Source organism: Dermacentor variabilis, chromosome 2 (assembly GCF_050947875.1).
Source record: "Dermacentor variabilis isolate Ectoservices chromosome 2, ASM5094787v1, whole genome shotgun sequence".
NCBI lineage: Eukaryota > Metazoa > Arthropoda > Arachnida > Ixodida > Ixodidae > Dermacentor > Dermacentor variabilis.
In genome coordinates, this window is record NC_134569.1 from 166,524,093 (window position 1) to 166,550,917 (window position 26,825).

Sequence of the window (26,825 nt, forward strand, 5' to 3'; positions counted from 1 at the left end):
ATTAATTTTTTCTTCACCATGTTTAAGCACATCCTGGTACTCCTTTCCTATCGCTATGAAAATGTAGCAGGTGCACGCGTTGCTGTTGAAAGGTATGGAAAAGCAATTTAGGCATATTTCGCTAGTATGCATATTTACCACCCCGCCTGATTTGCACATTATTGAACTGTTCTTTCGCCCGGCAACACGTTCCTGTCAAGATTCTGTCATTTGATGGAAGAGTTTCAAGCGTTTTCTTTTTCTGCGAAAAAGAAAAGATTGTTTTGGAAGGACGGCAGAGACCAGAACGCTTAATTAAAAAGTTTAGCTTTGTGCTTCGCACGATATTATTAAACCACGACACGCCTGCTGTATATACCCGTAGGTCGCCTTATACATTTACCCGCCATATTATGGTTGACTCGAGCATCCATCTATCTCATCCTATCTCATCGCCAAAATAAAAGCTTTGAGTATCACCTGGCGCACTCCGCATTCACGTGTATCTATTACAGAATCTGTTATTGTCGAAAAATCATCTATTATTGTGGAAAAATCATCTGTTATTGTCCAAAAATTATTCCCTCGAGAAACCTGGAATCTGATCTCAGCAGTGCACAGCAGCATGTGCGGTAGAACTCGCCGTAAAATTGCACTGTTGTTCCAATACGTTTTTTTAAACAAAACTTTCTTTTACTCAATGAAAGACAAAATTTACTCGAATGCCCATGTATTTTATTTAATACAGTAGTAAATAATATCTGGAGACTAGTGTTATACTACACATTGATATTCAAGTGGATACGTCTTGCAAGGTCCCGGCTACAATGCTTAAATGGCAATATACATCGTAAATAAGCTAATTTGAAAGTTAATTAGCGTATTTTCATTATTTCATTGAATATTCGCTTTTTGGTGCTAGTAATGTCCGTCTATTCCAATACTACAGCTCATGCATAAGAATTATGCTATCTACTACAGGCGATATATAAGTATTCTGAAAAATATAAAAATAGTCATCCCGTATTTATTCGAAGTTTCATGCGGGTTCCGTACATATAGACTGAGCATAAACACGAAATTCATCAACCGTGACGAAAACGGTCCTCACTAATACGCAGTTCTCTGATAAACAAACGCGCAACCATGTTGACAGTCGAGTTCCGGCATATTCAGTTCTGTCGCAAATAATTTGCTACCAATCGTAAAGAGATGTGCAAAACTATGCTCATTTGAGCCCTTACTGACACCTCTTCCTATGTTCCGCAACTACCGCAGACAGGTTACTGCTGAAGAGTCGGTAGTTTGAGCAGCAGCATATGACGGTAGCAAATGTGCGTATTACACCCAGCATGACCACCTGTACTCTTCCCTGGCCTGATTACTTTAGCTGAGACGTTCAGTGCGCAAGCTGCCTTGCCGCGGAAGGTGCGGTTGCTGTACGTGGTAAAGCGATGTGGCACAAGAATGACTGCTTTCTTGAACTCTGTGCGCTTTTGCTGCGTTGTCTGTGGAAACTTTTTTTTTTCACTCCGGCCCAAAGTGCACGTGGACAAGAAGCGAACGGTCGCCGCAGTACAACTGTTCTGGAAATGCACTACCACGAAATACGTTCGAAGAAGGCACCTTGCTCGAGGGCGCTCACCTTTTGACACTGACTGCCTCCGCGCCTGGTTTCACGGTCCTCATTTAAATATACAGTCCTCTTTTGTATTACTGACTCTGCCCTAAGTTACTAAATTGACGAGATGGAGATCAACACAGACGCAAAGGGCAATCTCCCAATCGCAAATTAAAGACGTGCGGACCAACAGTACAACCAAACTCCTATATAACGAACGCAGATAAATTGAATTATTCTCTATATCGAACGCGCGAAACCTAGTGCCGATTCTCTTGTAATTAAACTCCTTGATAGCGATGTCGACAATGGATATATCAAAATCAGGCTATCGGCTACCAGGCGAGGAGCTGCCTCGCCCGAGGTCTGAGGACTGGCTTTTGCATTGAATGCGCTGCGGCCGTGCTGTGCGGAGACATTGAGGAAAGTGGACGTAACCACGTCTGCACAACGCGGGGCGCACTGACAACGCAGTTCTAAGTGACGCCGAGGAACACTTTAAGGAACAAGCAAATACTGTTGCTTCCAGCACGTAATTTTGTTTTCAATAAAAGGATTCCTTCTTCCTACGTTTTTTTTTTCTATTAGAGACAAGAAATTCTGCATAATGTACGCACCACAAAAATTCAAGTTCGCTATGCGTTAATTTTGCTACATCCAAGTAGCTTTTATATCAAACTATTTTGAGTGCACAGGCCTGTTCTTTATAATCGGGTTCGACGGTAATTGATAAGGAGTCGCTGGAACGAGTGCTATCACTTTTCCGACCGAAGCCGCGAGCACTGACCTGTACTGGCGAGACTCGATGGTGTTCGCAGCTCTGAGCTTCGTGATGAGCACCCACATTATCTCGGCCAGGAAAAACATGTTTGTCTGAAATGCAACAGAAGGGTACATAATGATGACGATGTGGCGTTTAATGGTTCCAAGGGCGAGATACGACGACCACAAAGTAATGCAATTAGTAAACACCGTCATGCTCGTCTCGCTGACGAGGTGACAGAAATAAATCGGCGGAGAGCATTCAGCAAGACACACGTTCCCGTTTCGGGCCGTTATTGCTGTAAACGAGATATAAAGGTCAGGCGTCGGAGTCATTTCAGCACTACGGTGTTTTTTTTTCTTTTTTGTGTATTCCGAATACCCTGCACAAATAACGAGCAGTGAGACTTCCCTGATAACGCTGTCGAAATCCACGGATCGTTATGCGGTCTCATGAGCCGCTTAACGAGTTTGCAATGTCGAGCGCGCTCTTATCCACACAGTGACATTCGGCTTCAGCTCAATTTTGGTACAAAACTGGGAACGGCAAGACATTTTCTGAGCGGACAAGCTTTTATTTCATTTTATTCTACGTCCCATAAACCCTGCGGCACATCTGCGCGAAAAGAAAAAGAAAGCAGTCACGTGTTGCTTATGCGATGAATCCGAGATCGCGATTTTTCCGTAGATGCAAATGTAGCTGCGCACTTTCATTGGGTAGCGATAATGATAGTTAAACATCATTTTGCAATTCTCGTTCAACCCTATGTTCTGTGTCATAATGCCGCGGAGTCGAATGTGCCGTATAGTTAGTTTCGTACCTACGCGCACACTGTGATTATTTAAAGCACTAACTTTGCAGCGCCCTAAGCTTTCCATTGTCAAAGCGCTGCGATGAAGGTGACCGTTAGAAATGAGGAAAAGTCTTTTACACGGCTTTATCAGGATGAATAAAACAAGAAGGAGATATCTCTTGTAATCTTACGTTGTCTCTAAAAGTGGCGATTCATTTTCTGCGAGTAAATGTCTGCGCCATATTTATATTGAATTTTGTTCTCGCGGTAGTTCTGCTCTGTTAGCGTGAACGCTAAGGTACTTATTTATTTACATTTCTTTCCTCGAATCGAAGCTTTCTGAGCCAAAGCACAACGAAATTGTTTACCTTTGGGATGCCTTCACGATTGAAAGCGTTTGCTTGGTCTCAAAGAGAAAACTGATTGTTTTCCAGCTCTCACTAGGTGACTCAAAGTAAGCAGCAAAGCACTTGTACCTTTAAAGCCAATAAACTGCAGCTTTGCGCTCGGTTGCACACTGCTAGCAAGAACAGCACAAGGATGGCTGCTTCTCAATAAAAGGCTCTGCATGACGTTTACAGCCATCTTATTGTGGGCAGTATAGTTACTGTGATTTAAGATGCGGAACGCACTGGATACGATAAATGGTATGAGATGAGTGGGCAAGACTGATATCATTGGATTAAAGTTCCCGAGCTCATTGGCGAAATTGGTCTTCTATTACTCACAGCTTTCAACTGCAAGCTTCATACCAACAGTTCTGAGGGGAAAAACGTTTTTATTGCACTCACTGATAACGTGAACATAGATATCACCAGTGCCACGAAAACAAAGAAAAAAATTCTTTTTCGGTAATCTTGCCAACCACTCACAAGTGTTCTGCAATTAGTAATTCTGCATTTTACCTCGGTACTTGCGCTTATGCAGTGTGCATTATAACAGGGCCTGAATATTCAGACCTACGCCACAACTTGTGACCCTTGTGATATAAAGTTTTCGTATTCTATAGCTTACCTTAAATAAAACTTATGTATGAATCATTCTCAGAGAAAGAACTCAAGGCAGCTTTATGTAACAACGATCATAGGCGGTTCTCGCTTCTGATTGCTACAAATTTCATGTGGACGCATTCACTTTTTCACCGCTAACTAACACATAAGCCATTAACTTCCACGCAAGAGCACAGAGTGCTCATGACAATATACAACCGTGTACACCCTCCCAAAAGCTACGCCTAGATATATGTTATGTTACACATACCAGGAAGCCAACATGAAAAATATTGTCTTTCCTGCAAGCAACCATCCAACTATTTCAAAGTTTAAGAATAATGCATGCTCCCGCAATCTTACAGAAACATTGCAGCGAGGTTTGCCGGCCTACGCTATGCCGCAAGATAGGGGAAGGCCGTACCTAATTACCATGCGCCGAACCTAATCATTCACTTGTTTCGCGCTCAACTTTGAAGCCCAGCTTGAGACACACAGGCGTGATGGCATAGCAGTATTTACCTAACGTTTCTATGGCGCAGAAAATAACGAGTCGCACACCATATTTGCATTCATATTCTTAAACCCATGCAACAACTTGTGAATGGTGGTACAACGCGAGGTTGCTCATTCTTTGTGACTCTCTTGTGGCTCCGTTCTGGTTCGTTTTTCACACATTTCACTAGATTTTAACAAGTTTGCCATACAAGTTGAACTGAGTCTTAGGAATATACTGGTGATTGCACATACTACTCAAACACTTATCTAATCAGATGTGTGCAACAGTTGGGGAATGTTAATCCAACTCGAGATTGGCTAATTCCAATCCAAACAACTTTTCAGTGATCACAGGTTAACGTCAAGAAGAGGTCCCGGAACGAAGCGAATAGCACTAACTTAGATGATGGCCACGATGGGAGAGCTTAGTAAATTACATCTGAAATTCAATATTTCGCCATATTTTGCATGCAAAATTCACGCCCAATCCGGCTAACTTAATATCCTCATGTGTATTTACCGCGAAGCGATTAAACCACCGATTTTACCTATACGAGATGCAGTAATCTATCGATCGAACAATTGTAATTTTCCGGCGATCCAATAACCCTGCCAAGGCCTTGTGCACACGTGCAAGGAACACAACAAAAACAGGGCTTAAAGAAAGCTTGGCTGCTTTGATTTTTCACTCACATAAGAGTACAGACCACGGAATAGGAGAACACAATGAAGTTCACAGCAGTCCGTGACGGAAGCCAGCAAAACCACGCAGCGCTTGTTATTCCCATATACGAGTCCTTACTCGAATTACAGTTTCAGAAAATAAAAACCTTAATTTGCTCTCTCTTCCTCTTTATGTTGCACAAAAAGAAACTCCAAATACCAGATTGCGTACTCGGGCTGTAGAAATGTTCGGTGTTTTGTCACATACCGCATTCCGAAGTATTTCGCGCCTGCTGGGCATTACTTCGCCCATCCGACAAAGTTAGACTGCAGGCAAAACGCTATTGAGAGCTTTGAAGGAGAGGCTACTACTATTAAGCTGTTTGCATGCTTTTCTTAAGCGATACATAATTTAACACTGTAAAAGAAGTAAAATGATTCTTCCATATCTCCACTGAATGGATCACAACCTCTTACATAATTATAGGGGAAATGCTTGACTGAAGTTTCCGAATTACTGCTGTAGCTGGGTGTACATGGGGCCGCGCCAGTATGCATTACTAAATCGCGCGAGCATGCATTGTTGCGGCATGATCGTTAAAAAAAAAAGAGATTAACGTCGAACATTGACACTCGCTATTCGCGTAGTAGCCCTAGAGCACGCACACTTATCTGGGCATATTGTGCACGCGTTTGTCGAGAGAAATCGTAAGTTAAATATCTAAAGAATGTGGCAGAAGCACCTTGTCCTGCCTTACTTCATGATGGTTTTGACACACGTATTTTGACACATTTATTTAACGCAATATATTACCAAGAGGACGCCGATCACTGGCACAATGAAGATGCAATCATACAGGTCCTTCATCTGCCACACGCACCTGAAAGCAAAAAGAAAACAAGTTCTTATCCATGAGAGCACCCCAGCACCCCAGCACGTCCAAGTTTTCGGTTTTCACTCGTATTTGATTTAATTTTCACTTGATCAAAGCAATTTTTATGTACGCTTGAAGGGGTGGCCGAGAGGGAGGACGTTGTGTTGAAGGAATGAATAATGAAAATGAAAATATTGCAGGAGACTTGTATTTTCTTATGCTGGGTGCCTAATGTTCGCGCCAACTGCTGTTAATGACTCAGAAATATGTGACTTTTGTGAGAATGTGAGAAACATAATCGGAAGAATGAAGAAATTACGGCCACTGACCAAGTCAAGGTGAAAAAACACACAGAGACGTTTCGGGACCCGTACGGGTTCCTTGATCACACTAAAAGCGGGCAAGAGCCGCAAGTCGTTTTTATGCCAAAATGTGACGTAGGGAACGGGTGTAGTTAGCAGGAAGATTTCCATCAGTCCTCTTGATACTGTTGTCAGTAGTTTGAATAAATAAAGATTCTAACAAGAGTCGCGTCATCGAATTATTTTCCTTAGCTATTATAGCAGCGTTTTCCCAATAGATGCGGTGACTGCGATTATCGGCGTGTTCGGCAAGGGCGTTCGATACTTTTTTCTTGTTGGAGACGTCCCTTTGGTGCTCTTTTAATCTTCTCGTGAATTTGCCGGTTTCACCGATGTAGCTGCAGCTGCAGTCTGCGCATGGTACCTTGTATATGACACCGGCATAATTCTTGCTTTCCAGCCGATCCTTTACGTTAACAAGCTGATTTCTCAGCTTGTTGGATGGCATGTGGGCTATTCTGAGATCGTATCTTGAGTATACGCGGCTAAGAGTTTCGTTGACGCCAGGAACATATGGGACGCCAGCGCGTTTCATGAACGACTTGCCTTGAGACGGCTTTGGATGGAGGACCCGGGCTTCCATTTTGTCAATAAACTTCTTGGGGTACCCGTTCCTGGATAATTCGTGACGAATTTCTTCTGTTCGTTCTGCATTTCGTGGTCACTTAAGCAGATGCGTATGGCCCGCGTCACGAGAGATGAGACAACGGATTGCTTATGGCAAGCCGGGTGGCATGAATTGAAGTTTATGTAGTGGCCGGTATGAGTCGCCTTCCTGTGCACGGCAAATGAGAGCCTCGTTCCACTTCGCCGCACGAGGACGTCAAGGAAGGGGAGGCTGTTGTCACATTTTGGCATAAAAACGACTTACGGCTCTTTCCCGCTTTTAGTGTGACCAAGGAACCCGTACGGGTCCCTGAACGTCTCTGTGTGTTTTTTCACCTTGACTTGGTCAGTGCCGTAATTTCTTCATCATCATGTTACCTGACCAGACGAACTTTCGTCGAACTCTTGACTATATAATCGGAAGAAGTCAGCCACAATAGGCGACCGAATATTGATCGCATGGCTAGAAGCATGAATAAGGTTATTTATTTGCACACCTTCTTGAGGCGAGATGATTTGTAAAGAGTCAAGCATTAGCAATATTTATTTCATAACGGCTCCACACTTTACGTAACGCTAGTAAATATTTCATTTCATTCATGTCTGATTGTCAAACGATGATGTGCCATAAGAGAGAAACAGCTTACTAACATAACAATGAATTTATGTCAAGGCGTCAAGCGCTACAATGATGTCCAAGGACGAGAGCTACGAAGGTTGCTTCGGAGTTCGGTCAACTTCGCTCGCACTGGAACATCTTGAAACTGAATATGCACGTCATCTTCAAATTTTTACTGATGGCTCTGTGGACAAGGTCAGAGGATCTAGTGCAGCTGCTTTTCATATTCCCTCTTTGAAGTATGATTGGTCCGTTCGCTTCACTGCAGTCGTGTCCTCCACATTGGCAGAAAGCGTTGCCATTGAGGCAGCTCTCAAAAAGCTACGGTTTTGTACGCCTCAACCTGTTGTCATTCTTACAGATTCGAAATCCGCCCTTCAAAGGTTAGAGCATGGGTTCCCTACTGATGCCTTATCTTTAAACGCCCTACGTTCGGTGAAAAATCTCCGTGTCAAAGGCTTCTCTATACGATTCCAATGGGTGCCATCACACATAGGTATCATAGGAAACGAGATGGCGGACAGCCTCGCCCATAGAGCGCTGTCTGGGAATCCTTTGAGAAAAGTGCCTCAAGAGGACAAGAGACTCTTCAGAGAAGCGGTGTCGTGCCACTTCAGTTCTTTGTGGAGCTCACCTCACAAGCCATGTGTGATCAAGGGACTCAAAAGAAACCAAGCCACCTTACTGCTCCGCATTCGCACGGGCTCTGCTCGCACCCCTGCGTGGAAGTACAAGACTGGCCTGGCGTTATCACCATTATGTTCAACGTGTGGTGTGTACGGTGACATAGAACATTACCTAATGTGCTGTATTGTGTATAACGCGAAAAGGAGGGTGTTATTCGGGTCCCTCAAGAACACAGGACTTCCTCACAGTTCTCTTCAGGACATTGTTTTCCCGCGCGGGAACCGATTGTGTAGGAAGGAGGTCTCTCGCCTTCTGTTAAATTACCTACAGGACACGGATTTGGCTTCCACATGGTGAACTGAGGAGTGAGCACTTGTAATTGGGCGGTCTGTGTCTGATTATATGATTTATTTATTTTAAGCGTCGCTACGGTGGAGCAATTGCCGGCAGCAACTGCAAGGCTAATCCCACCAGTAGCCTACAACAACTCAACTCAAAAACTCAACTTCGGTCAACTTATCATGCCAAAGAAGCACTGCCTTGCCGCGCTGGTGGTAAAGATATTTTTACTACGGTGTGAATAAAACAGACGTAAAACGAAGCAATATCTGTGACAGCTATAGCCACGCCAGCCGGTTTTACTTAGTCACTCGCACTCGCACTCACACATAGTGTGTAGTGCACGTTTCAGAGAGTTCCATTCCTAAATAAAAAAGAACCACACGCAGCCTAACATAACTATATATGCTAATCTGGGTTTATACGTGAACAAGCGGGACCTTATACTGGATTCGACACGGTCATCTGGAATTATGGCTACAGGAAATAAGAAGCACCAAGGTTATCTTCAATTAGGCGTGTCCTATACTCCTCGTTTTGGAACCAATAAAGTTCAGCAGAGATAATTATAATTATGCAAACCAAAATGTCCGAGACTAACGTGGTAAACAAAGGGAAAAAGAAAGTTGTATGAACAGGAACCATGGCTCATCAAAATATCAGCGAAGAAAAATCTGCGTAATGCAACAACGGATGTACGCGGTCTTTATTTCTTTTTGTTTTTAGCCCAGCGGTGAAATGAGTAAAATGTGCGTCCTGCAATAATGGAAGTAAATCGCCTACCTACTGCCCAGACCTCTACCTCCGTTGAACCAAGATTGAACCACTAACTTGCTTATTTGCATAAGACGACTTTAAAGCGTACATTTTTCAAAGATGCCGAAATATACATTGAGCTTCGTCTCGAGAAAGGTGCATCTCAGTTCTTGTGCGTAGAATAAAGGCCACGTTCACATAAACAAATTTAGTCGTGCTGATGATCTGAATACGGAACCACCGTTCATTAATGGATGCGCTTTGCTGCATAAGGTTTTTTGAATATCCAGCGCAGAGGTTTCGGAGGGTGGCACTAACATGCGGTAACGCTTATGTTTTCAAGGGAAGTGGCACGTGTTGCTGCAAATGTTTTTCTGGGGATTGTAGTAGACAGGGAAAAAATCTGCCTCCAATCCACCCTGCGAAAGTGGGTGTTCTGCGAAGCTGTTGCCGACGTTAGACAAGCACGACCGACGTTAGACAACGTTAGAAAAGCGCCACCACCACAAGCGACGTACGTCACACGCGCAGGTACGTGTGCGAAAGTGCAGCACATGTACCTTCTTCTTCTAGGCCCTCCGCCAAACTCAAGTGCCGGACTCACTCCGGTTTCCGGGCTCCCGGAGAACCACAAAAACGGGCTCAGCTCTGGTTAACCTCCCTGCCTCTCATTTATTATTTTCTCTCTCTCTCTTTCGCTCACAGTAAATTGCACCTGAAATTCGTAAAGTACGACTTACACACAAGCTGCAGACATGATAGCTGCGAATTGGAATTTGAATCTACGAGAAAGCATAATTGTATCACGCGGAAACTCAAAGACAAAGCCCTTTTACAGCTGCCGTTCGAGCTGTCTGAGTGGACGCGGCCGCTAGGTCACGAGAATGTTTTTGTATAGCGCTTGCCATGGCGCAAGTTACGGTCGCAGCACACGCTGTGCGACAGATGCAACGGACAGAGCGCCCATTCATCAGGGATAGATATATTGTATGCACACGTACGTCACGCGCGCACCTGCACGTGCGGACGTGCAGCACCACATCCTCCTTCTCCGAGGTCCTCCACCAAGCGCAAGTGCGTTGTTGGACTACTTGAACTTCTCAAAGTCCGTCAGAAAATTCTTAAAGTACGGGCTACACACAAGCTGCAGACATGATACCTTTGCATAGTAATTCGAATGTACGAGAATAACGGCGTAGTCACGTGACGATATCACCGGATGACGTAATCCGATGACGTCACCGGCTCAAACGTGACGACATGTGGTGACCCCTTCGTCAAGTAAGGATGTCACCTGATGGCACGTGATGCCTCTTGGAGGAGTAGCACACTGTGCGCTTCCCGCTTCTTCGCACTGCCTCCGGGATTGGCGCACATTTGCACTTGGACACGCAAGATCCCGACCAATGAAAAGCTAACAGAGTCGCTGTGAAGAATATTGCGACTATTTGAGTTTAAAATGCGCCAAAATAATTTTAAGCAACGCTGTTAGCAGAAAAAATGCCGTTAATGGTACGGAGAAAGGGAATAGACCAGTCAGGTACAGCGTGTCCTATCTAACCTTAACGAAGCTTAATATATACTAGTTCACTGTCGAACGCAAATACACTCATATTGTTGGCAATTATGAGGAGCAATTCACACTTTTTTGTAATTCGTCGGTTTATACGATATGTGCCTATTTCGCAGTGCCACAAATTGACCAAAAGGAATCCCACACGAAAGTGGCAAAGCATTTTAAAACAGTGGGCTTAGGCGTTTTTATCTGCTTACTAATGACGCAATTGTTGCTTTTCATTTGTTCTGTTTTTGCAGATTCTAAAGCCAGAAATATAAGCGGCAAGAGAATATAAAATTTTTGGAGAAGAATACGAGTTGTAAGTGGTACAACATCGAACAAATGTAGAATAGTCGAGCGCAAAGGTATATTTGTAGCAGGAATGTTTATTTATGTCAAATTAGGTGCCACACTTGTACTGAACAGTGAAAAAGAAACGCAAGATCACTAATTATCGGGCATTGTCGCTTAAAATGCAATGCCGCAGCAGTAGACATGTTCGTTGCGCAATTTATGCCAGCGATCGGCATTATTTGCGCTTCTGAAATCAAATCTCACGGCGTTTATTCATAGCGATGAATAATCAAGAATTGCTTGAGCCACGTCCCGTTGTAAACGGCAGCACACTAGGAAACAAGTGTTGTTCTTTCATACGAGGTCACAATTTTTAAGTTTTACTAAATTTAAAAAAAATCGCCTGTGGTAGATAGCATAATCCATAGCATGAATCATTCATAGAGGCGGACATAAGTTGCACAAGAAATCGAAAGGTATAGTTAACTAATTAATGAAGACTCCATAATCAACTTCTTCGGTTATTATTTCTAGGCACATATTGCAAACTACAAGTTGTGGCTCGTGAGATTGCAAGGAATGAATTCCACTTGAAATGAATTTCCCTGTTGACATGAGTTTCGAAATACTCTTTCCCCAAGTTGGGGACAATATACATTGGCGTTGCAGTTAGCCTTGTGAATCTGTGCACAGAATAGCATTTCCTTAAAAAGTAAGCGGAACAACACTGAATTTTTACGGCAAGTTTTATGGCGCATATCTCAAATATGGTGCCATCCTAGAAATTCATTCCAGCTGAATGTGCCCTGGGAGCTCTCGGGCTAGAATTTGTAAATTGCAATATATGCCGTAAAATGAGTAAAAAAGAACTTGAGTAGTATTTTTTTTTAATTATGTAAATATGTATTTCAATTTCTCGTACATGTCCGTCTCTACGAATAGTGCATCTGAAGGGCCACACTTATGCTATCTGCCACTGAACATTTCTTTAAATTGTATCTCATAAATGATAACCACGTACAGATTACAAGATTGACTGAACTGCTACCGCGGCGCGCATTCAGGAAACTGCAGAGCTTTTAATGCGAACGGCTTTTCTTTGTCTTCATTTTTTGTTTTGTTTCGTAAAGTAAGACGCGTTTTTCCTTATCAGGGCCAATGGGCGTGCGTTCTGGAATCGCAGTTTGTGTGCGGACGCGCAGCTTCCCCAGGGACTGCGAGGAGGCGTCGTCGCTTGATTCAGGGGGGCCTGTTTGATCGGTGCGCGCGCTCTAGATGGCACACCGCCGTGTGATGAGAACGATCGCACTCCTCCTCGCGCCTCATCTGCAACGTTGTCAGTGCTCGCCTCGCATCAGTTATATAGGGAGGTGCTACGTGGTATCCGAATTAACGAAAAGAAACAGGGAAAAACACTCTAGTGAGTTTCTACGTTGTGGCTGCGGTCTAAAACACACTTAAACAATAGTTTGGAGATAAAAATTTGATAGATGTGATTCTCCAAAAATATATGACTTTGTACTCGTCCAATATCATTACACATCACTGTATTATGCTTTTAATTATGAAATAACATTAAGGATAAGAATGAAATCTGTATGTTCTTGTCAGTTCGCATGGCACATTCTGGCCATCCACAGAGTCGCATGAAGCATTCAGGGCAGTCATCAAGCTATACGTTTACTTAGACAGTATGCTTCAATGGTTTCTCTATAACTTCTTATTTAACATATTCGTGGCTTTCATTGATGTAGTGCAAGCAAAAACAACGCTGTCCAGAAAACACAAGTAAGAGTAACACAGTGGAGAAGCAAATACCATAGAAAGAAATGTGGTGGCAAGATTTAGTGAAAAAATACACAACACATATTAAATTTCGCGTAAATAGAGAACGTTGAGTGCTATTGAACCAATCATCATGTAACGCTGTACAAATTTTTCATAGCATGTTTCCCATTGCAATAAAATCGTGTGTATTTGTGGTTACACAATTGGATGTCTTCACTTGCATCCTCCAGTTGGGTTTGGGTATACTTTCACACCTTCGCTAAGTTTACGTGAAACTGTAACACGGTATTTTTCCTGTTTCCACATCGAAGGTTCTTTTTCTGAGTCACCTAGAGCATAGAGGGTAATACGGCCTGTCCAGGAATATTACCTGAAGAGCCGGACACTACTTGCACAACGAATTGGAACGTCCAAGTGGCTAATTAAATAATATGCAGTGTTAACATTTTATTCCTTCATTTTAGGAAACATTTCGCTTGAGGAAATTGAAACCGAACGAGAGTGAAACCACGTCTGTTTAGGAGAAATTGCTGCTGATTCTGAAGTCCACAAATATCAGTAAGAGACTGCAATGGTGATGTGATCATGTTGCTGTTAAGCACTCTACCGAATTACAGACCGATTTCAATAACATCTCAGTCATGCAAAATCTTAGAACGTATGATTCATAAACACTTCGTGCGTTTCCTGTAGTCTCATAATCTGCTATCTAACATACAGCGTACGTTTAGGCGCGGTTTTATTATGGCAACGCAGTTGAGTTTACTCATGACGTTGTCCTTAACCTTGATGTTGGCAACCAGGCCGACGCTATCTTTTTAGACTCCTCTAAAGCATTTGACACAGTATTACGTTCTAAACTCCATGCTAAACCTAACGCTGCACTAAATAATGCTCAACTAGTTAACTGGATTTCAAGCTTTCTTCCACTTCGTTCCCAGTTCGTCTCTTATAGCTCCACCGAATTTACTGCTATTGATGTGACATTTGAAGTGCCCCAAGGCTCCGTTTTTGGGACAGTTTTTTTTAATTTACGTAAATAATTTGCCGGGTAACATCTCTTCTAACATTCGTGTTTATGCCGATGATTGTGTTTTATGTGAAGTTATTAACGCTTCTGATGATCGTTCTGATGATTCATGAGTAATTTTCTAGGTATGGCACTTCGTGCAACACTTGGAAACTGAACATTAACTTTGTTAAAACCGTCTTGATGCCCTTCTGTGAAAAATCTTCACCTCCTCTTTTCCATTACTCCTTCGTTACCCGCACTGTGAGCAGGGTATCTGAGTATAAGTACCTCAGTGTAATTTTTACGCATAACATCTCATTGTTTATTCACATTGATTACATGTGGAACAAAGCACTAAAAATTAGGCTACCTACGTCGCACACGATCCAACTCTACAGAAGATACTAAGCTACTGTTATATAAATGGCTAATCCCTCCTGTTGTAGACTACGCATGTGTCGTTTGGAACGCTTATAAACAGTGCGAGATTAGCAGGCTAGAAGCAATTAAGAAAAAAAGCTGTAAGATTTATATGTCACCGTTATGATCGTGACTTTTCACCCTCTTCCGCGCTTCGTTTCTTGAATTTAACTTCGCTCGATTCACATCGCCACATAGCATCGTTAGATTTCTTGCAAAGCATCGTCAATTCTTCCTTTAGACTTTCAAAAACAACTATACTAACCTCACTGTGTCTGGCAGCGAACGAGACGCGCGTCTGATTCACCTCACTAGTTGCATTTCGTGTTTCTTCTATTCTCTCTCAAAGCCTAATGCCTCCTTAGAAGTAGCTGTCCTTGAAATCTGCAAAAAATAGACTATCGTTCAAAATAATATCGTCTAGAACTGCGTGACGCAAGCCTTTGAGAAGCAGCTAACTTGAACGCCAGTGTATGTTGTAGCACACTTTAGGGCTGGATGCATGGAAGGTTGTGCTAAACATATAATTTAAGCTAATGAAACATTAATACTAATAAGCGCAGTTTTATGAGTGGACACATTAGACATCGACACATGGGACAAGCGTGGGATGAGTGTTTAGATATGTAGATGACTTTCTCGTGATATTAAACATTAACACCCTTCAGACAAACTCCTGTGCTGTTGACATTTTGCTACGAGTATTTATATATGTAGATTACCTTCTCATGATTTTAAGCACTAAGAGCCTTGCGATGAACTCTGTTGCTGTTGACATTTTGAGCCTCTTTAGACTACATGCAAAAGGCTTAGCTTTTGCTCATGAACTTCCTAACATTGACACCTTGCAATTTTTAGATATTTACTGTTCTTTTTAATGTGTTGCACCTTTGCTGGAAATATTATCCGTAAGCCCATAAAGAGCTGTTAGCGTTTGATTCAGCTCATAGCAAGGAGATAAAACGAGAGAACACGACTCGATGTCTAAGGTCGGTGCTGACAGTCTTGTGTTCACTTGTCTCAGGATAGGTTTAATTGCCAGATTGAGCGACTGCAGGCAGTTGGTTTCTCTTGCTCAATCGACAACTGTGCCCGAGGCCCTCATTCAAAAGCCGAAAGGAAGCAAGAAACCTCAGCCGGTTCTACGAGCTCAAATGCCTGAAGTTTTGTCCTACGTTCGCAGGATGTTGCACAAGTTGAAGAATGTGGCTAATAGGTACAATGCATCTATTGTTTCTTTTCTTTTTTGGCGCTACGTAAACTTACTGGGTTGTGCGCACGCATCTCGGGACCTCCAAGGAAACCGACCTGGGGAAAGAAGCATGTCAGGCCCCACGTCACATGCACCGTTAGCGTTGTACACGAGATTCCCCTTACTTGCGGAAACATTTATATTGGACAAACCGGCCAATGCTTCAGTGATCGGGTACGGGAACACGAGTGATCTGTGAATAACGGAGCCTCATTTCATTTGTCTAGGCTAACGGAGCCTCATTTCATTTGTCTATGCATTGTAAGTCCTGTCCCTGTAAGCCAAGACTTTTTGGTAATCGTATTCTAGGCAGGGGAATGCTTTGGCCCGGGAAACCATGGAAGCATATCATATTAGAAAGAAAGAGAGCGCCTGTATTAGCGATACGTCCGTCATTCTGCGTAGCAAGGAAAAGCAGTTTTTAGAAAGGATGCTGTAATCACGTGCGCTCTGCGATGTTACGAAATTGTGCCTTGATGGCCAGTGCGCTTGTGCGATCTTATTCTGGTGGATATATAAGTAGGCGAAATGTTCTCAATTATAAACAATAGTTGCGAGCCTAGCGCTTGTCCCTTATGTCGGTGTCTTCTTTGTCCTGTCAAAAAAGTGTGTTTACCAGCATTGATTTATTACTGTAAACCAACTAGCCCACAAACGAATTTAATTATTCAAACAAGACTTCAGTAAAGCCAGGCTTCAGCTTTGTATTTCCAATGGGGGCCCCAAAGTGAACAATCAAAAAGTTAATTAATGAATCTTTGTGAGGTAGTCACCAGTGTGTGGTCATTTCTTGCGCATGTATATTCTGCGTCTTGCTAAAGTATATCCGAAAAGATGAAACAACGCTGGCCCGTTACAGGTGATTTTAAAACACAGTGCAAGCTAAAGATAACAATAAAGAAAACAGGTGATATAACATGAGAAACGTGGCAGCCGCTTCTACGTTTCTTTCTCACAGATATTTTTACTAGTGCACCTGGGACAACAATTTGAAGCCGTCAAATACGAACACTAATAAAAAAAATCTACAAACATCCTAGAACAATTGGCAGTGCAGCATGCATAATGTTAGCAACAAAGATTGGCATACACGCTATCGGAGATGCTGAGGTCGCTGTGCTGCCTTGAACTGAGGTAGGATTTTGTCGTCGCCCAGATAGCAGTAATGATGGCAGGCAAACCTGAAAAGCAAGGGTAAAGAACGGCCACATCGTGAAGTAATTTTATTTCTTATTAGCTCACGAACGGCAGAACAACACACTAAAATCCAAAAGCACCGAGGTGCATTTTTTTTTTGCACTGAGCGATATTTTTTGCCATTTATTTATTTATTTGACAAATCTGCACCACCATGAAGGCACTATTGCACGGGGGACATTATGTAATACAAACATACAAACAAAAGTAATACGTGTGCAGAATCGCATGACTACAGGAAAGAAAGGAAAGACTATAGCAAAGCACTGAACGAATATTACTTACTAAAAAACTGAACGCTGCTTAGGACTGGCAACGTTAAATGCTGCGCGAAAGCTTGCTCTATTGATAAATGGTATCGGGGAAAAAAGACTTGAAAGCACCAGTAAGACATCTCATTTCTTGTTTCTTAACAGCGTGCTTAAATCGGTTAAACGTAACCTAGGGTGTAGACAGTGTACGTGCTGGAAACGCACTAAACGCGCAAATATTCGGAACTCATTGCAGCGGGTGGTGCAATTTATGTCTATGTATGTTCAAGCGTATCTACGACTGTATTCGGACTTCATTAGCCGTGTTATGTAAATCCCGCTGCACATGCTGCAAACATGTGATGTTTTTACGCTTACTATTGCTAATATTATGTGAAAGAAGTAGCCGTAGACAACATATGGCGACTTGAAATGTTTCTTTACGTTAATTTCAACTGAGCAACGAAAACAGTGCAAGCTCAAGTAAAACTGACATCACGTGCAGGAGCACTCACCCCAGCCGATGAACGCGTAGACGTGTATCCGCACAACTTCTACGGAGAACGTCTTCACGACTAGGATGTAGAGGTAGAGGCCCTCAACGAACATCCAAAAGAAGTTGGTCCCCATCAAATACGTGAGCACAATGTAGAGACCACAAGCTGCCTGCGTTCGATTGGGGAAAATATATATATATATTCCACTACATATATATTTTAATGCGAAATACAGCACTCTAGTTTAGTGCTAGCTCTAAGGAGGCTTATTATCACACTCGGCTGTTATAACATTTATCTTTCCCACATATTTATCCCTGTAATGGCCAAGCACATTTCCACATTGCAAATTGCAAGAGGTTGTAGACATAGATATCTGATCATGTAGAGAACATATGCAGAAAAATACTACGAAACGAATTTTTGTTATAACCTAATTACGGAACTAATTAATTATAACATTTGCTTTGTTAGACTGTCGGCGGCTGAAACTTCCCTCTCGCATGTCTAAAACCAAAGAATGGGCTATTGAACAAGTTTTCCGCAATTCTGTCAGCATTTCGAAACATCAAACTAAGCTTACCATATATGATAGATTGGGAATTACAGAGATAATTACATTGCTTAAGTCGTTCATACTTTTTCGCCTATTTCGCCCCGCTGATAGCAAATTTCTGGGTTCAGAGCAACTCATTCTTGTCGCAAGATTCCTCTAAAGAGCAAAACAAAGATGTCATACCACGGCACACCTACAGGGGTATGTGCTTTATTAAAGTCAGGGCCTGTATTCAACTATAGTTCGCAGGCCGCAGCTGTTTGTACACGAACATGGTCTGCACAAGTACGACAGCCAGAATAAATTAGCGAAGGCAGCAGGTCAATGGCAAACAGCTCTTGCGAATGAAAGCTGCTCTTGCTACGGAAACTTAATGTGGGGTCTCTGTGGCTACGTGTTCTTGTTTTAACTACTTTACGTTTCACTTGTTTTCATGGCAATCAGACATCCACTAACTCCATAGTGAACGCATGAAGCCTGCATTCACGAGTGTATAATGAATCGTTATTGCGTCATGTACAGATCCAATTCCCGTCAAGTGGAGGAGGCCTTCTATTGCATGTAATGAACAGGTTTCCTCGATGCGACAAGCATAGAGCTTCCTGCTATAATTGCTGCAGTACACTAGACGACGGATGTGTGTAGTACATCGAGTTGTTCTAACTTCGTGCTTATACTTTCCAATTACCTTGTACATTTCTCAGTTTATCATTCTCAACAACGCATTACGTTACCAAAGTGTAATAAACCACAGATACTAGCTACTCTGTTACCTTTAGAAAACTGATTGCTTGGAAATTCCTAAAAATAAAATGTCACAAAAAAACGCCACGAGAACTTCTAAGGACACAAACACGAAAAGTGTACAAGTCAATGCACTACCTACATTCTAAAGTTTTCTGAACGATCACTGCGCAAGCGTTCCCTGCGGAAATTTTTTCTACGACACGCTATTACATAAATTAAACGGAGGTGGCGATCACCTGAGGCACGTGATATGTTCTGCGCTTTGTATTGGTCACAAGTCACACCGTGACAACGTCACCGAATGCTGAGAGTACTTGACAAGTTTGCCGTAATAAGAATACACAGCGTGAGAGGGATTTTACGAGTTTCTAGACAAGAAGTAGCAGACGACAAAAATGCTTGTTTCTTGACTATTCTGGAGACGATTAGAGCGAAACAAGAAAGAATGGAGCGAACCAGGTTTGTCGCAGGACGATGATGACGCGACTTCCGAGTTGGCTGATCGACGCGCGAGTCAATAATTCTTTACACATTCACAACAAAGACTCATGTTGAACGTATCATACGTCTCGAATCCACGCTTTAACTAGCGTGCAAATGTGGTTGCATAAAAATGTTTAGAACAGTCGATGGATTGAGCCCTGCATTACGTTATTAGGAAGTCGCAAGTGACACCTAAAAATAATACTAAAAAACATCTGACGATTGCAATATTCGCTAATGCGAAATTTGAGCATCTGTTTACGTGTTTTCATTTCCCGATATATTGAGGCAAAGAATGTGAAAATCAAATCACCGCGCCGAGTGGCAGTGGGGCATTGCCACCAGCGCCTTTGCAGAGGCAGGGGCATTAGAGGAATGCTGAGCGCCATCGGAGCCCGCTGGGGAAGAAGACGCCGACGACGAACGCGCGAGCTGCGCCACGAGCGCGTTCGCGAGGTTACGTTGGATGGATGGATGGATGTCATGAGCGTCCCCTCAAGCCAGAAACGGGCGCCAAAGATCTGCGCTCCAAAAATGTATTGCAAGGTCTGACGCTTTCGACTGCCATGCTTACAGTGCTGTGGCACGACCTTAGAGCAGCATATATTAATGCTTATGGTCGACCTATCTTTTGTTGCTTTTACGAACCTGCAGGTATTTGCGTTTGATTAGGTGTATACCGTTTTGAGGAGAACTTTATTTTCAGAACGGCCAAGCCAGGCTGCCAAGCCAAATACACCAAAAACACATTTGCTACCTGGAAATAAATGGAAGGCATGCATCAGATTTACACCTCCTGAGCGAACGATATGTTTTCAATAATTTCACGCTTACTTACACTTTGGAAATTTGGCAAAGGCACCGACTGAAGCGTAGCGGTGATGATCCAAATTATAGAAATGAGAAAATACGTAACCATAAGATTCACGTGTATCGTGTTTCTGAGGCAGCTGAGGTCCCTGAAAGAAACAACATTTAATTTGTTACTTGAGAAACAGCATCCCTAGCGCATAAATAACCGTTCTCGTAAATAAGAAATAAGTTATCTTCAACAACGTATGACTCATAAAATCGGTGCGTTCCTGTCAAGATTTAAAACAGCCCCGCTGCATCGTTTGTGAAAACTGCAAAATTTTAAAATGAGTATTAGCAAACAAACCTTTCGAACCAACTTGTTTGAATGCGTAAAACAGTTTTGAGTTCGTACTGCAACTATCTATGTTACATCACGAAACTTCACGCTAGAAGCGTAGGCATTGAAATAAAACAACAAAAATCGTGTTATTTCTTGCCTTCGGCTCAAAACCCCAACTTTCCGGGGGTGATAAAGGCGCAACATCCCCACTCAGCAACAGCATCATGTTCCTCGCAATACAAATCAAAACAACACTGTTGGTTACCAGGCTAGCCTGCTAGTTCATAAATTGATTTTCGAAATGTCACCACTATCTGAACAAAAAGCAAAAAACTCCCACACTAACCCGAGAGTTCAAGCGTTACTGGGCGTTGAAGCGAAGGCCCATCGTCAGCACTCGTTCTGCAAACGTTCGGTCAGTGGTATGACTAGGTTTGACAGGGGATGGGAAGAACTGCATGGCATTGCAACTGCTTAGTGTAGACGTTGCCTTGAGGCTGGGGAGCAAGCTGGATTTTTATTTTTCCAATGCGCCTCGTGTGACCGCATATATTGGTGATCGAACGCAGCCCCTTGAATGCCATCGCGACTTTGACCTTATATTTATGTCCCCCCTACTGAGGCGTAAGCTGCGTCGCTGTGGCCACTTGCGAGAAAAATGGGGAGTGGGCAACGTTGCTTTGTTCCGTATCGTTCTGAGTATTCGTATACACATGGTCTCTGTAAACGGTCTGTCAAACCACGCGATTGAGGAAGCCGTTGTATTGCCAAAGCCATTCACGTATGAACCTTGAAAAGGCACTATTTCCTTCTCAGTTATAAAGCCTTTCTGTTTATTACCGCAGGTCCTGCTTAGGCATTACATTTAAAAAACATTCAGCGAATGACTGTAGTTTTATCGGTCGGTCAGAAGCTGCAAAAAATCTGGCGGAGATGTTGAGGACTTGAAACAAAAGCCACGCGCTCGTTCAGCTAAATTGTCGCTGCTGGGTGTAGGAAAGAATAACTTATTCGAAGCATTCCTGCTGCAGTTTTCAAGCTAGGAGGCATGATATACCATGCACAAGAAAGTGCTGCCCCCCAGTGACCGAAAATGATGACTAGCTTTAAGTAAGTTTATTAAGGCCGCCTTCAATGCACTACAGACGGAGCATCACCACCAGGCAGCCGCCGAGAAATCCACCAAGCATAACATATCGTTGGTCTTACAAAAACGAAGATCTCAAGCAACTTGCTGATTGACAGTATGGGCTCCTAGGTATTTGACAGACGTCACTCTGGGAATTTTCTTCCCGAGTTTCTTAGAGCGAAGGAGGACACTGAAAGTTCAGAAGGAAAAATTGAGAACCTCAGCAATGCGTATAAAACTTCTTACTTGAAGTAGAAGAATATCCACAGGGCGAGGGTAAGTGCACAAAGTGACAGCCCGTAGCCGATATAGTATAACAACGTCTCATCAACCTGAAGAAGAACATAAAAACAAAAACAAGCCGTTGAGCACCAACCAGTACGACGCCGACATACATTTTTTTTTTTTGCAAACAACTGAAATCATCGGAACCGCACATTTTAAGCAATTAAAGGGGCGGTTGTCATTCATTTGCCGAGTGCATATGCTGGCTCGCTTCTCTCGCGTGAAATATTCAAAATCAGCAAAACGGCACATCTCAGAGACGACCACTTAATTTTAAGTACATAGTAGCAGATTACAACACCATGTGTGGCAGCTAAGGTCAGCCAAGCTGTTCAACAAAAAAATAAATATATGTATAACAAGCACGGTGCACGTTACAATTACAAGACGTATGATATGGTATATATATATATATATATATATATATATATATATATATATATATATATATATATATATATATATATATATATATATATATATATATATATGTTGTGTACATTCGAAAAAGCCGGGCCATTTCTACGCTCGCAACCTGCGATGTTGACGTCCGTGTAAAACTGTATCAGGGTGTCATACCCAACGCAAGCGTCTGTATGTGCTGTAACGCTCCACGCGAAGGCCCTCCAATTATTCGTCAGGTGCGCAAGTGTGGCACGCCGCCTGCACTAGCAAGGACGTGCGCGAGGCCCTCTTGCACGACTCCTGCAAGGGACTTCTAGTATAAACTTTCAAAGCGCTTGTGCGTGTGGGCTCCCACAGTTCTGTATACTTCTGTGCAACCTACGCGTACTCGCTACAATGCAAAACATTGAACACTCCTCCGTCTGTGGTGCTGGGCAATCTTCAACAGCTTGGTGCCTAACGGTTCCCAGAAATGTTGAGCTTAAAGCCGCTGCAAAGACCCACAAGCTTGTTCCTGAATTCGTTTCTACTACAGTACCCTGCAGTTTTCTGTAATGCTCTTCTATTTTCTTGTAAGTAGTGCTTTTCTTTTTTTCTATTCAAGCGGGCGGTCGTGATGACATTTTCAGGAAATACGTTCTAGTCTGCTCTTCCCTTAGTTCCAATTTTCTTTTATGGCCGTTCGCTTTTTCATTCTATAAAAAGACCTCGAATGTCGTATCTCGACCGGATATCGGAAAGGGGACCTGCTGAATATCAGCTCACCTGCGTATCAGCCGTGGCGCCTTCCAAAACGGGCCGGCAGTTGGAATAGTCGGAACGTAGAGCCCAGGAGCCATTTTGCCAACACTGCCGCGTGACGTTTTCTGTAATCCAAAACATTACTGTGAGCATTTATATTATCGACGTCATTTTCCTCATCTGTAAATAACCATCACCATCGCTTCGCATCGTCATCTTCGGCGCGCTTTGGGGATACAAACGCGGAGTAAAAGCATTGCTGCCTCTCAATACACACACACACATATATATATATATATATATATATATATATATATATATATATATATATATATATATATATATATATATATATATATATATATATATATATGAGACGCGAAACTTGGCGGTCATCTTTCCTTTATTTATCCAACAGTTTCGGTTGCTGAACCGACCTTTTTCAAGTGCTATATATATATACAGCTTATATGACAGCCAGAAAAAATAGCAGCGCTTCCAAGTTTCCTACCATGTGCAGTTGAGTAAGCAGCGTCGGATATCACTAGAATTTGACACCCCTGCTTCTAGACTCAGCGTGACGCACTGGCTATATCGAGGGTAGCAGCCGCATGGCGTCGGTGAGTGTCGTGTTCAAAATGCGCAAAGCACGCGCGATCACGTCTTGCACAGACATTATTTAATTGATATTTGAACCAAGCACCTAAACCACAGTTGCACAACCTATCAGCACCAAAGGGGATAAATAGGCAATCAACAAGAAGTGTAATTATGCTGCAGCAAGCACGCCGGATAGGTCGAGCGCTCTTACACAGGTTTATTCTTCCTTTTTTTTTGCATAGGAATCGAAGCGCTCTCGCCAAACTTTCGCCTCGATGTTCGAGACAGTGGTGGCATAGCGTCAGCAGATGTTGCTGTGATTGTCCTTCCTGCGCATTTGTTATTCTCAATAGATCATCGCCTAACGATGCGAATATGAGCAAGTGGCAGCATCAACAACGTTTAACAATTAATTTCATTAGTCCAGTACATGCTACGCGGCGCCATAGGACCACGCCACTGCAAACACCAAGGAACATTGCATCTACGGCTTCACTGGTCAAGAGCTCAAATTTGTCACCATGCACCTGAAGCGCAAAGTGCTGAACAATGCATTGCACAGTGCTCAGCGATTGAAACGTGATACTCGGAACGTGTGGCGCCCGGCCCTTTCCGCGCCACCAGTGAGCGAGAGTGCATCACCGAGTAGCTGAATACACTCAATATGCATCACAAATATTCTGGTTTTAAATTATTAGAAATACGCATCAGCTCTGCGTCCTCAGGCATCCACCGGTGGCAGAAGAAGTGCCGGTAGCCACGCGTACCTGAACACGCAAATAATGCCACAGAGGCTGATGATGGCGTTTCAAGGTATTCCTTGAAGCGCAATCGGCCTTAATTTCGTTAATTTCGTCGTCATCAATGTCTCTGCTAGTTTTTTTCTATACAAACCCTAGCTGTTTCACAGAAAAATCAACCATAGGGGGCAGCTACAATTATTTATAGTACGGTGTCACATCTGCAGGTAGATGTGGCTTAGCACTGCGTTTCAATCGCCGCGCACTGTGCAACCTCGCGGATTTTTAATAATCCGTCTCTTTTATTCGTCTCCAATTTTTGCACTATAGTTCAGGCCATATAGCACTTCTGTCCTCGATTTTACAGTGCAACGCGCGCAGCCATCCCCATTCTCTTCGATTTGACTTCGTGCAAGGCAAGCTCTGCACCAGTGCCACCTTCTGACGCACTCACTACATTGAAAGCGCCGGCGTCATGCAAGCTCTGGGTACAGCAGACGACATGGCGCCGCGCTACTTGGGTACTGGTGTGCAGACTCAAAATATTTACGCCGCTTTGATTAAGAGAGTTCCAATAGCTGACATAAAAATTATGGGTACAGGTTCAATGCCCTACTTGTCGTAAGGGCGGAATTATTGAAGTAACGTGACGGGTTGAATTGATTTCGATCTTATGTGTTTCTCTTGGAACGCGTCCTCTGACGAAAGTACAGAGGCCACGCCCGCCATTGTGTTCTCACGACGTGGTACTCTCACGACAGCAATTATTAGAATAACAAAAATAGAATACCCTCCCTTTCCCTACGTGCATACAACTTGTCAAAATGATTCACAACAGGCCTGAACTAAAGTGCTGCCAGATTGCGCAGAAGCGAAACTTTTAGCACAGCATACACGAAAACAAAACCTTTCTTTTCGAATCATAATGAGCAGCACGAAATCAGCAGCCCTTAGTACAGTGTGCTGACGACCAGCACGGGATATATACAGGGGACACCCCACGGCAAGCTGTGGCGTGTCGTGCGTTGTGCAGGCGCTGGGAGCCATCAGACGCTACGAGCCTACAACACCATATAGGGTAGCCTCTAAATATTGCTACAGGGACAACTCTGGCGCTGCAATTATTTAGCCGCCATGGGAATGGTGGATTGTGCATTTGATTTGTTTGATAGTCGTGCTCTTGTATTCAGACGTTCTTTTGGTTTTCCTTATTACGCTTTTATTTGCCTTCATTACCCTGAATGTCAAACCAATTTATATTTTTCTTTCTAAATGCAGGAGATTCTGCGAACACGTATAATTGCTACTAATTACAGTGGCTTAGCCTGTCGAGGTGGCAAAATCGAAACGCGCCACGCATCTCAACGTGCCGACTTGCCCGCGAGAAACATCCATAAGGGTTATTCTATGTCTCTTGTAGATGCATGCGTCCGTGGCACGAGGGTTTCAATGTCGGGCTTCTGTACTAGTGGTCCTTTGTTGGAATCCTGCAGTCGCACGATTTTGTTAATGAATGCTTAATTATTTGTAATGCAGCACTTCGTTGAAAATGATGAATTTACAGCGCCACGAAACCGCTCGAAGCCACAAGGACAAAGCTTAGGCAAACCCACGTACTATACCCATCATTCCCACACTGGCCGAACCGCTCCGCTTGTAGTTTCCGCAGAGACTAGCGCCAGAGTTTCCTCTGGTGATAATTGCGTTAAGCCCCATGTGCGACACAGTGCGCCGCCAGCGCTGAGCAGACAATGCTTCTACTTTTAAATTCATTTTCGAACTACACCTGGGGCACTCGTGCGGACAGCCAGTGCCCTCGAACTTTCTGCATAGGCACAGCACTCTGCTGCACTCGCACGCTACCGCAACGGAACTAGTGCAGCAAATGCGGCCACACGGAAGAGACACACCGCCACACGGCTGTCAACCGCACCGAACTGCGTGAAGCAGCCGTGTCAGTCGCAGTATGCGCCACCGCGTAGCGCTCTCCAATGGGAGCGTCGATCGTTTGCAACGCTGTACAATTGAGGACTTCACGGGCCGTCCATCGCGCAACGCCACAGATAGGCAGGCCAGGGATTTACGCATATTTGCTATCATCGCTATTTGCATTCTAAATGAAAGCCTTTTTGCGATGCACTCCGAGACTTGGCGAGTCATTGCGGTGGTGGTCCTCGTTAGTTGTCTCTGGGGGGTCAAGCTGTCGCTATCATATTTTCTATAGCCTAACAAATGAAAAAGCAAG

The 26,825-nt window shown here is 43.3% G+C and overlaps 1 protein-coding gene across 2 annotated transcripts in view; it reads right to left on the reverse strand.

Moving 5' to 3' along the window:
- Positions 1-26,825, reverse strand: part of LOC142572924 (diuretic hormone receptor-like) — a 193,300-nt gene that overhangs the window by 19,084 nt on the left and 147,391 nt on the right. For both annotated transcript variants that reach the window (XM_075682380.1, XM_075682381.1), the window contains 7 exons: positions 23,265-23,365; positions 22,056-22,141; positions 20,384-20,504; positions 17,778-17,928; positions 16,905-16,995; positions 6,121-6,187; positions 2,388-2,473 (listed from right to left, as the gene is read on the reverse strand). In XM_075682380.1, the coding sequence (XP_075538495.1) occupies positions 2,388-2,473; positions 6,121-6,187; positions 16,905-16,995; positions 17,778-17,928; positions 20,384-20,504; positions 22,056-22,141; positions 23,265-23,365 (703 nt within the window). The remainder of the gene's footprint in view (positions 1-2,387; positions 2,474-6,120; positions 6,188-16,904; positions 16,996-17,777; positions 17,929-20,383; positions 20,505-22,055; positions 22,142-23,264; positions 23,366-26,825) is intronic.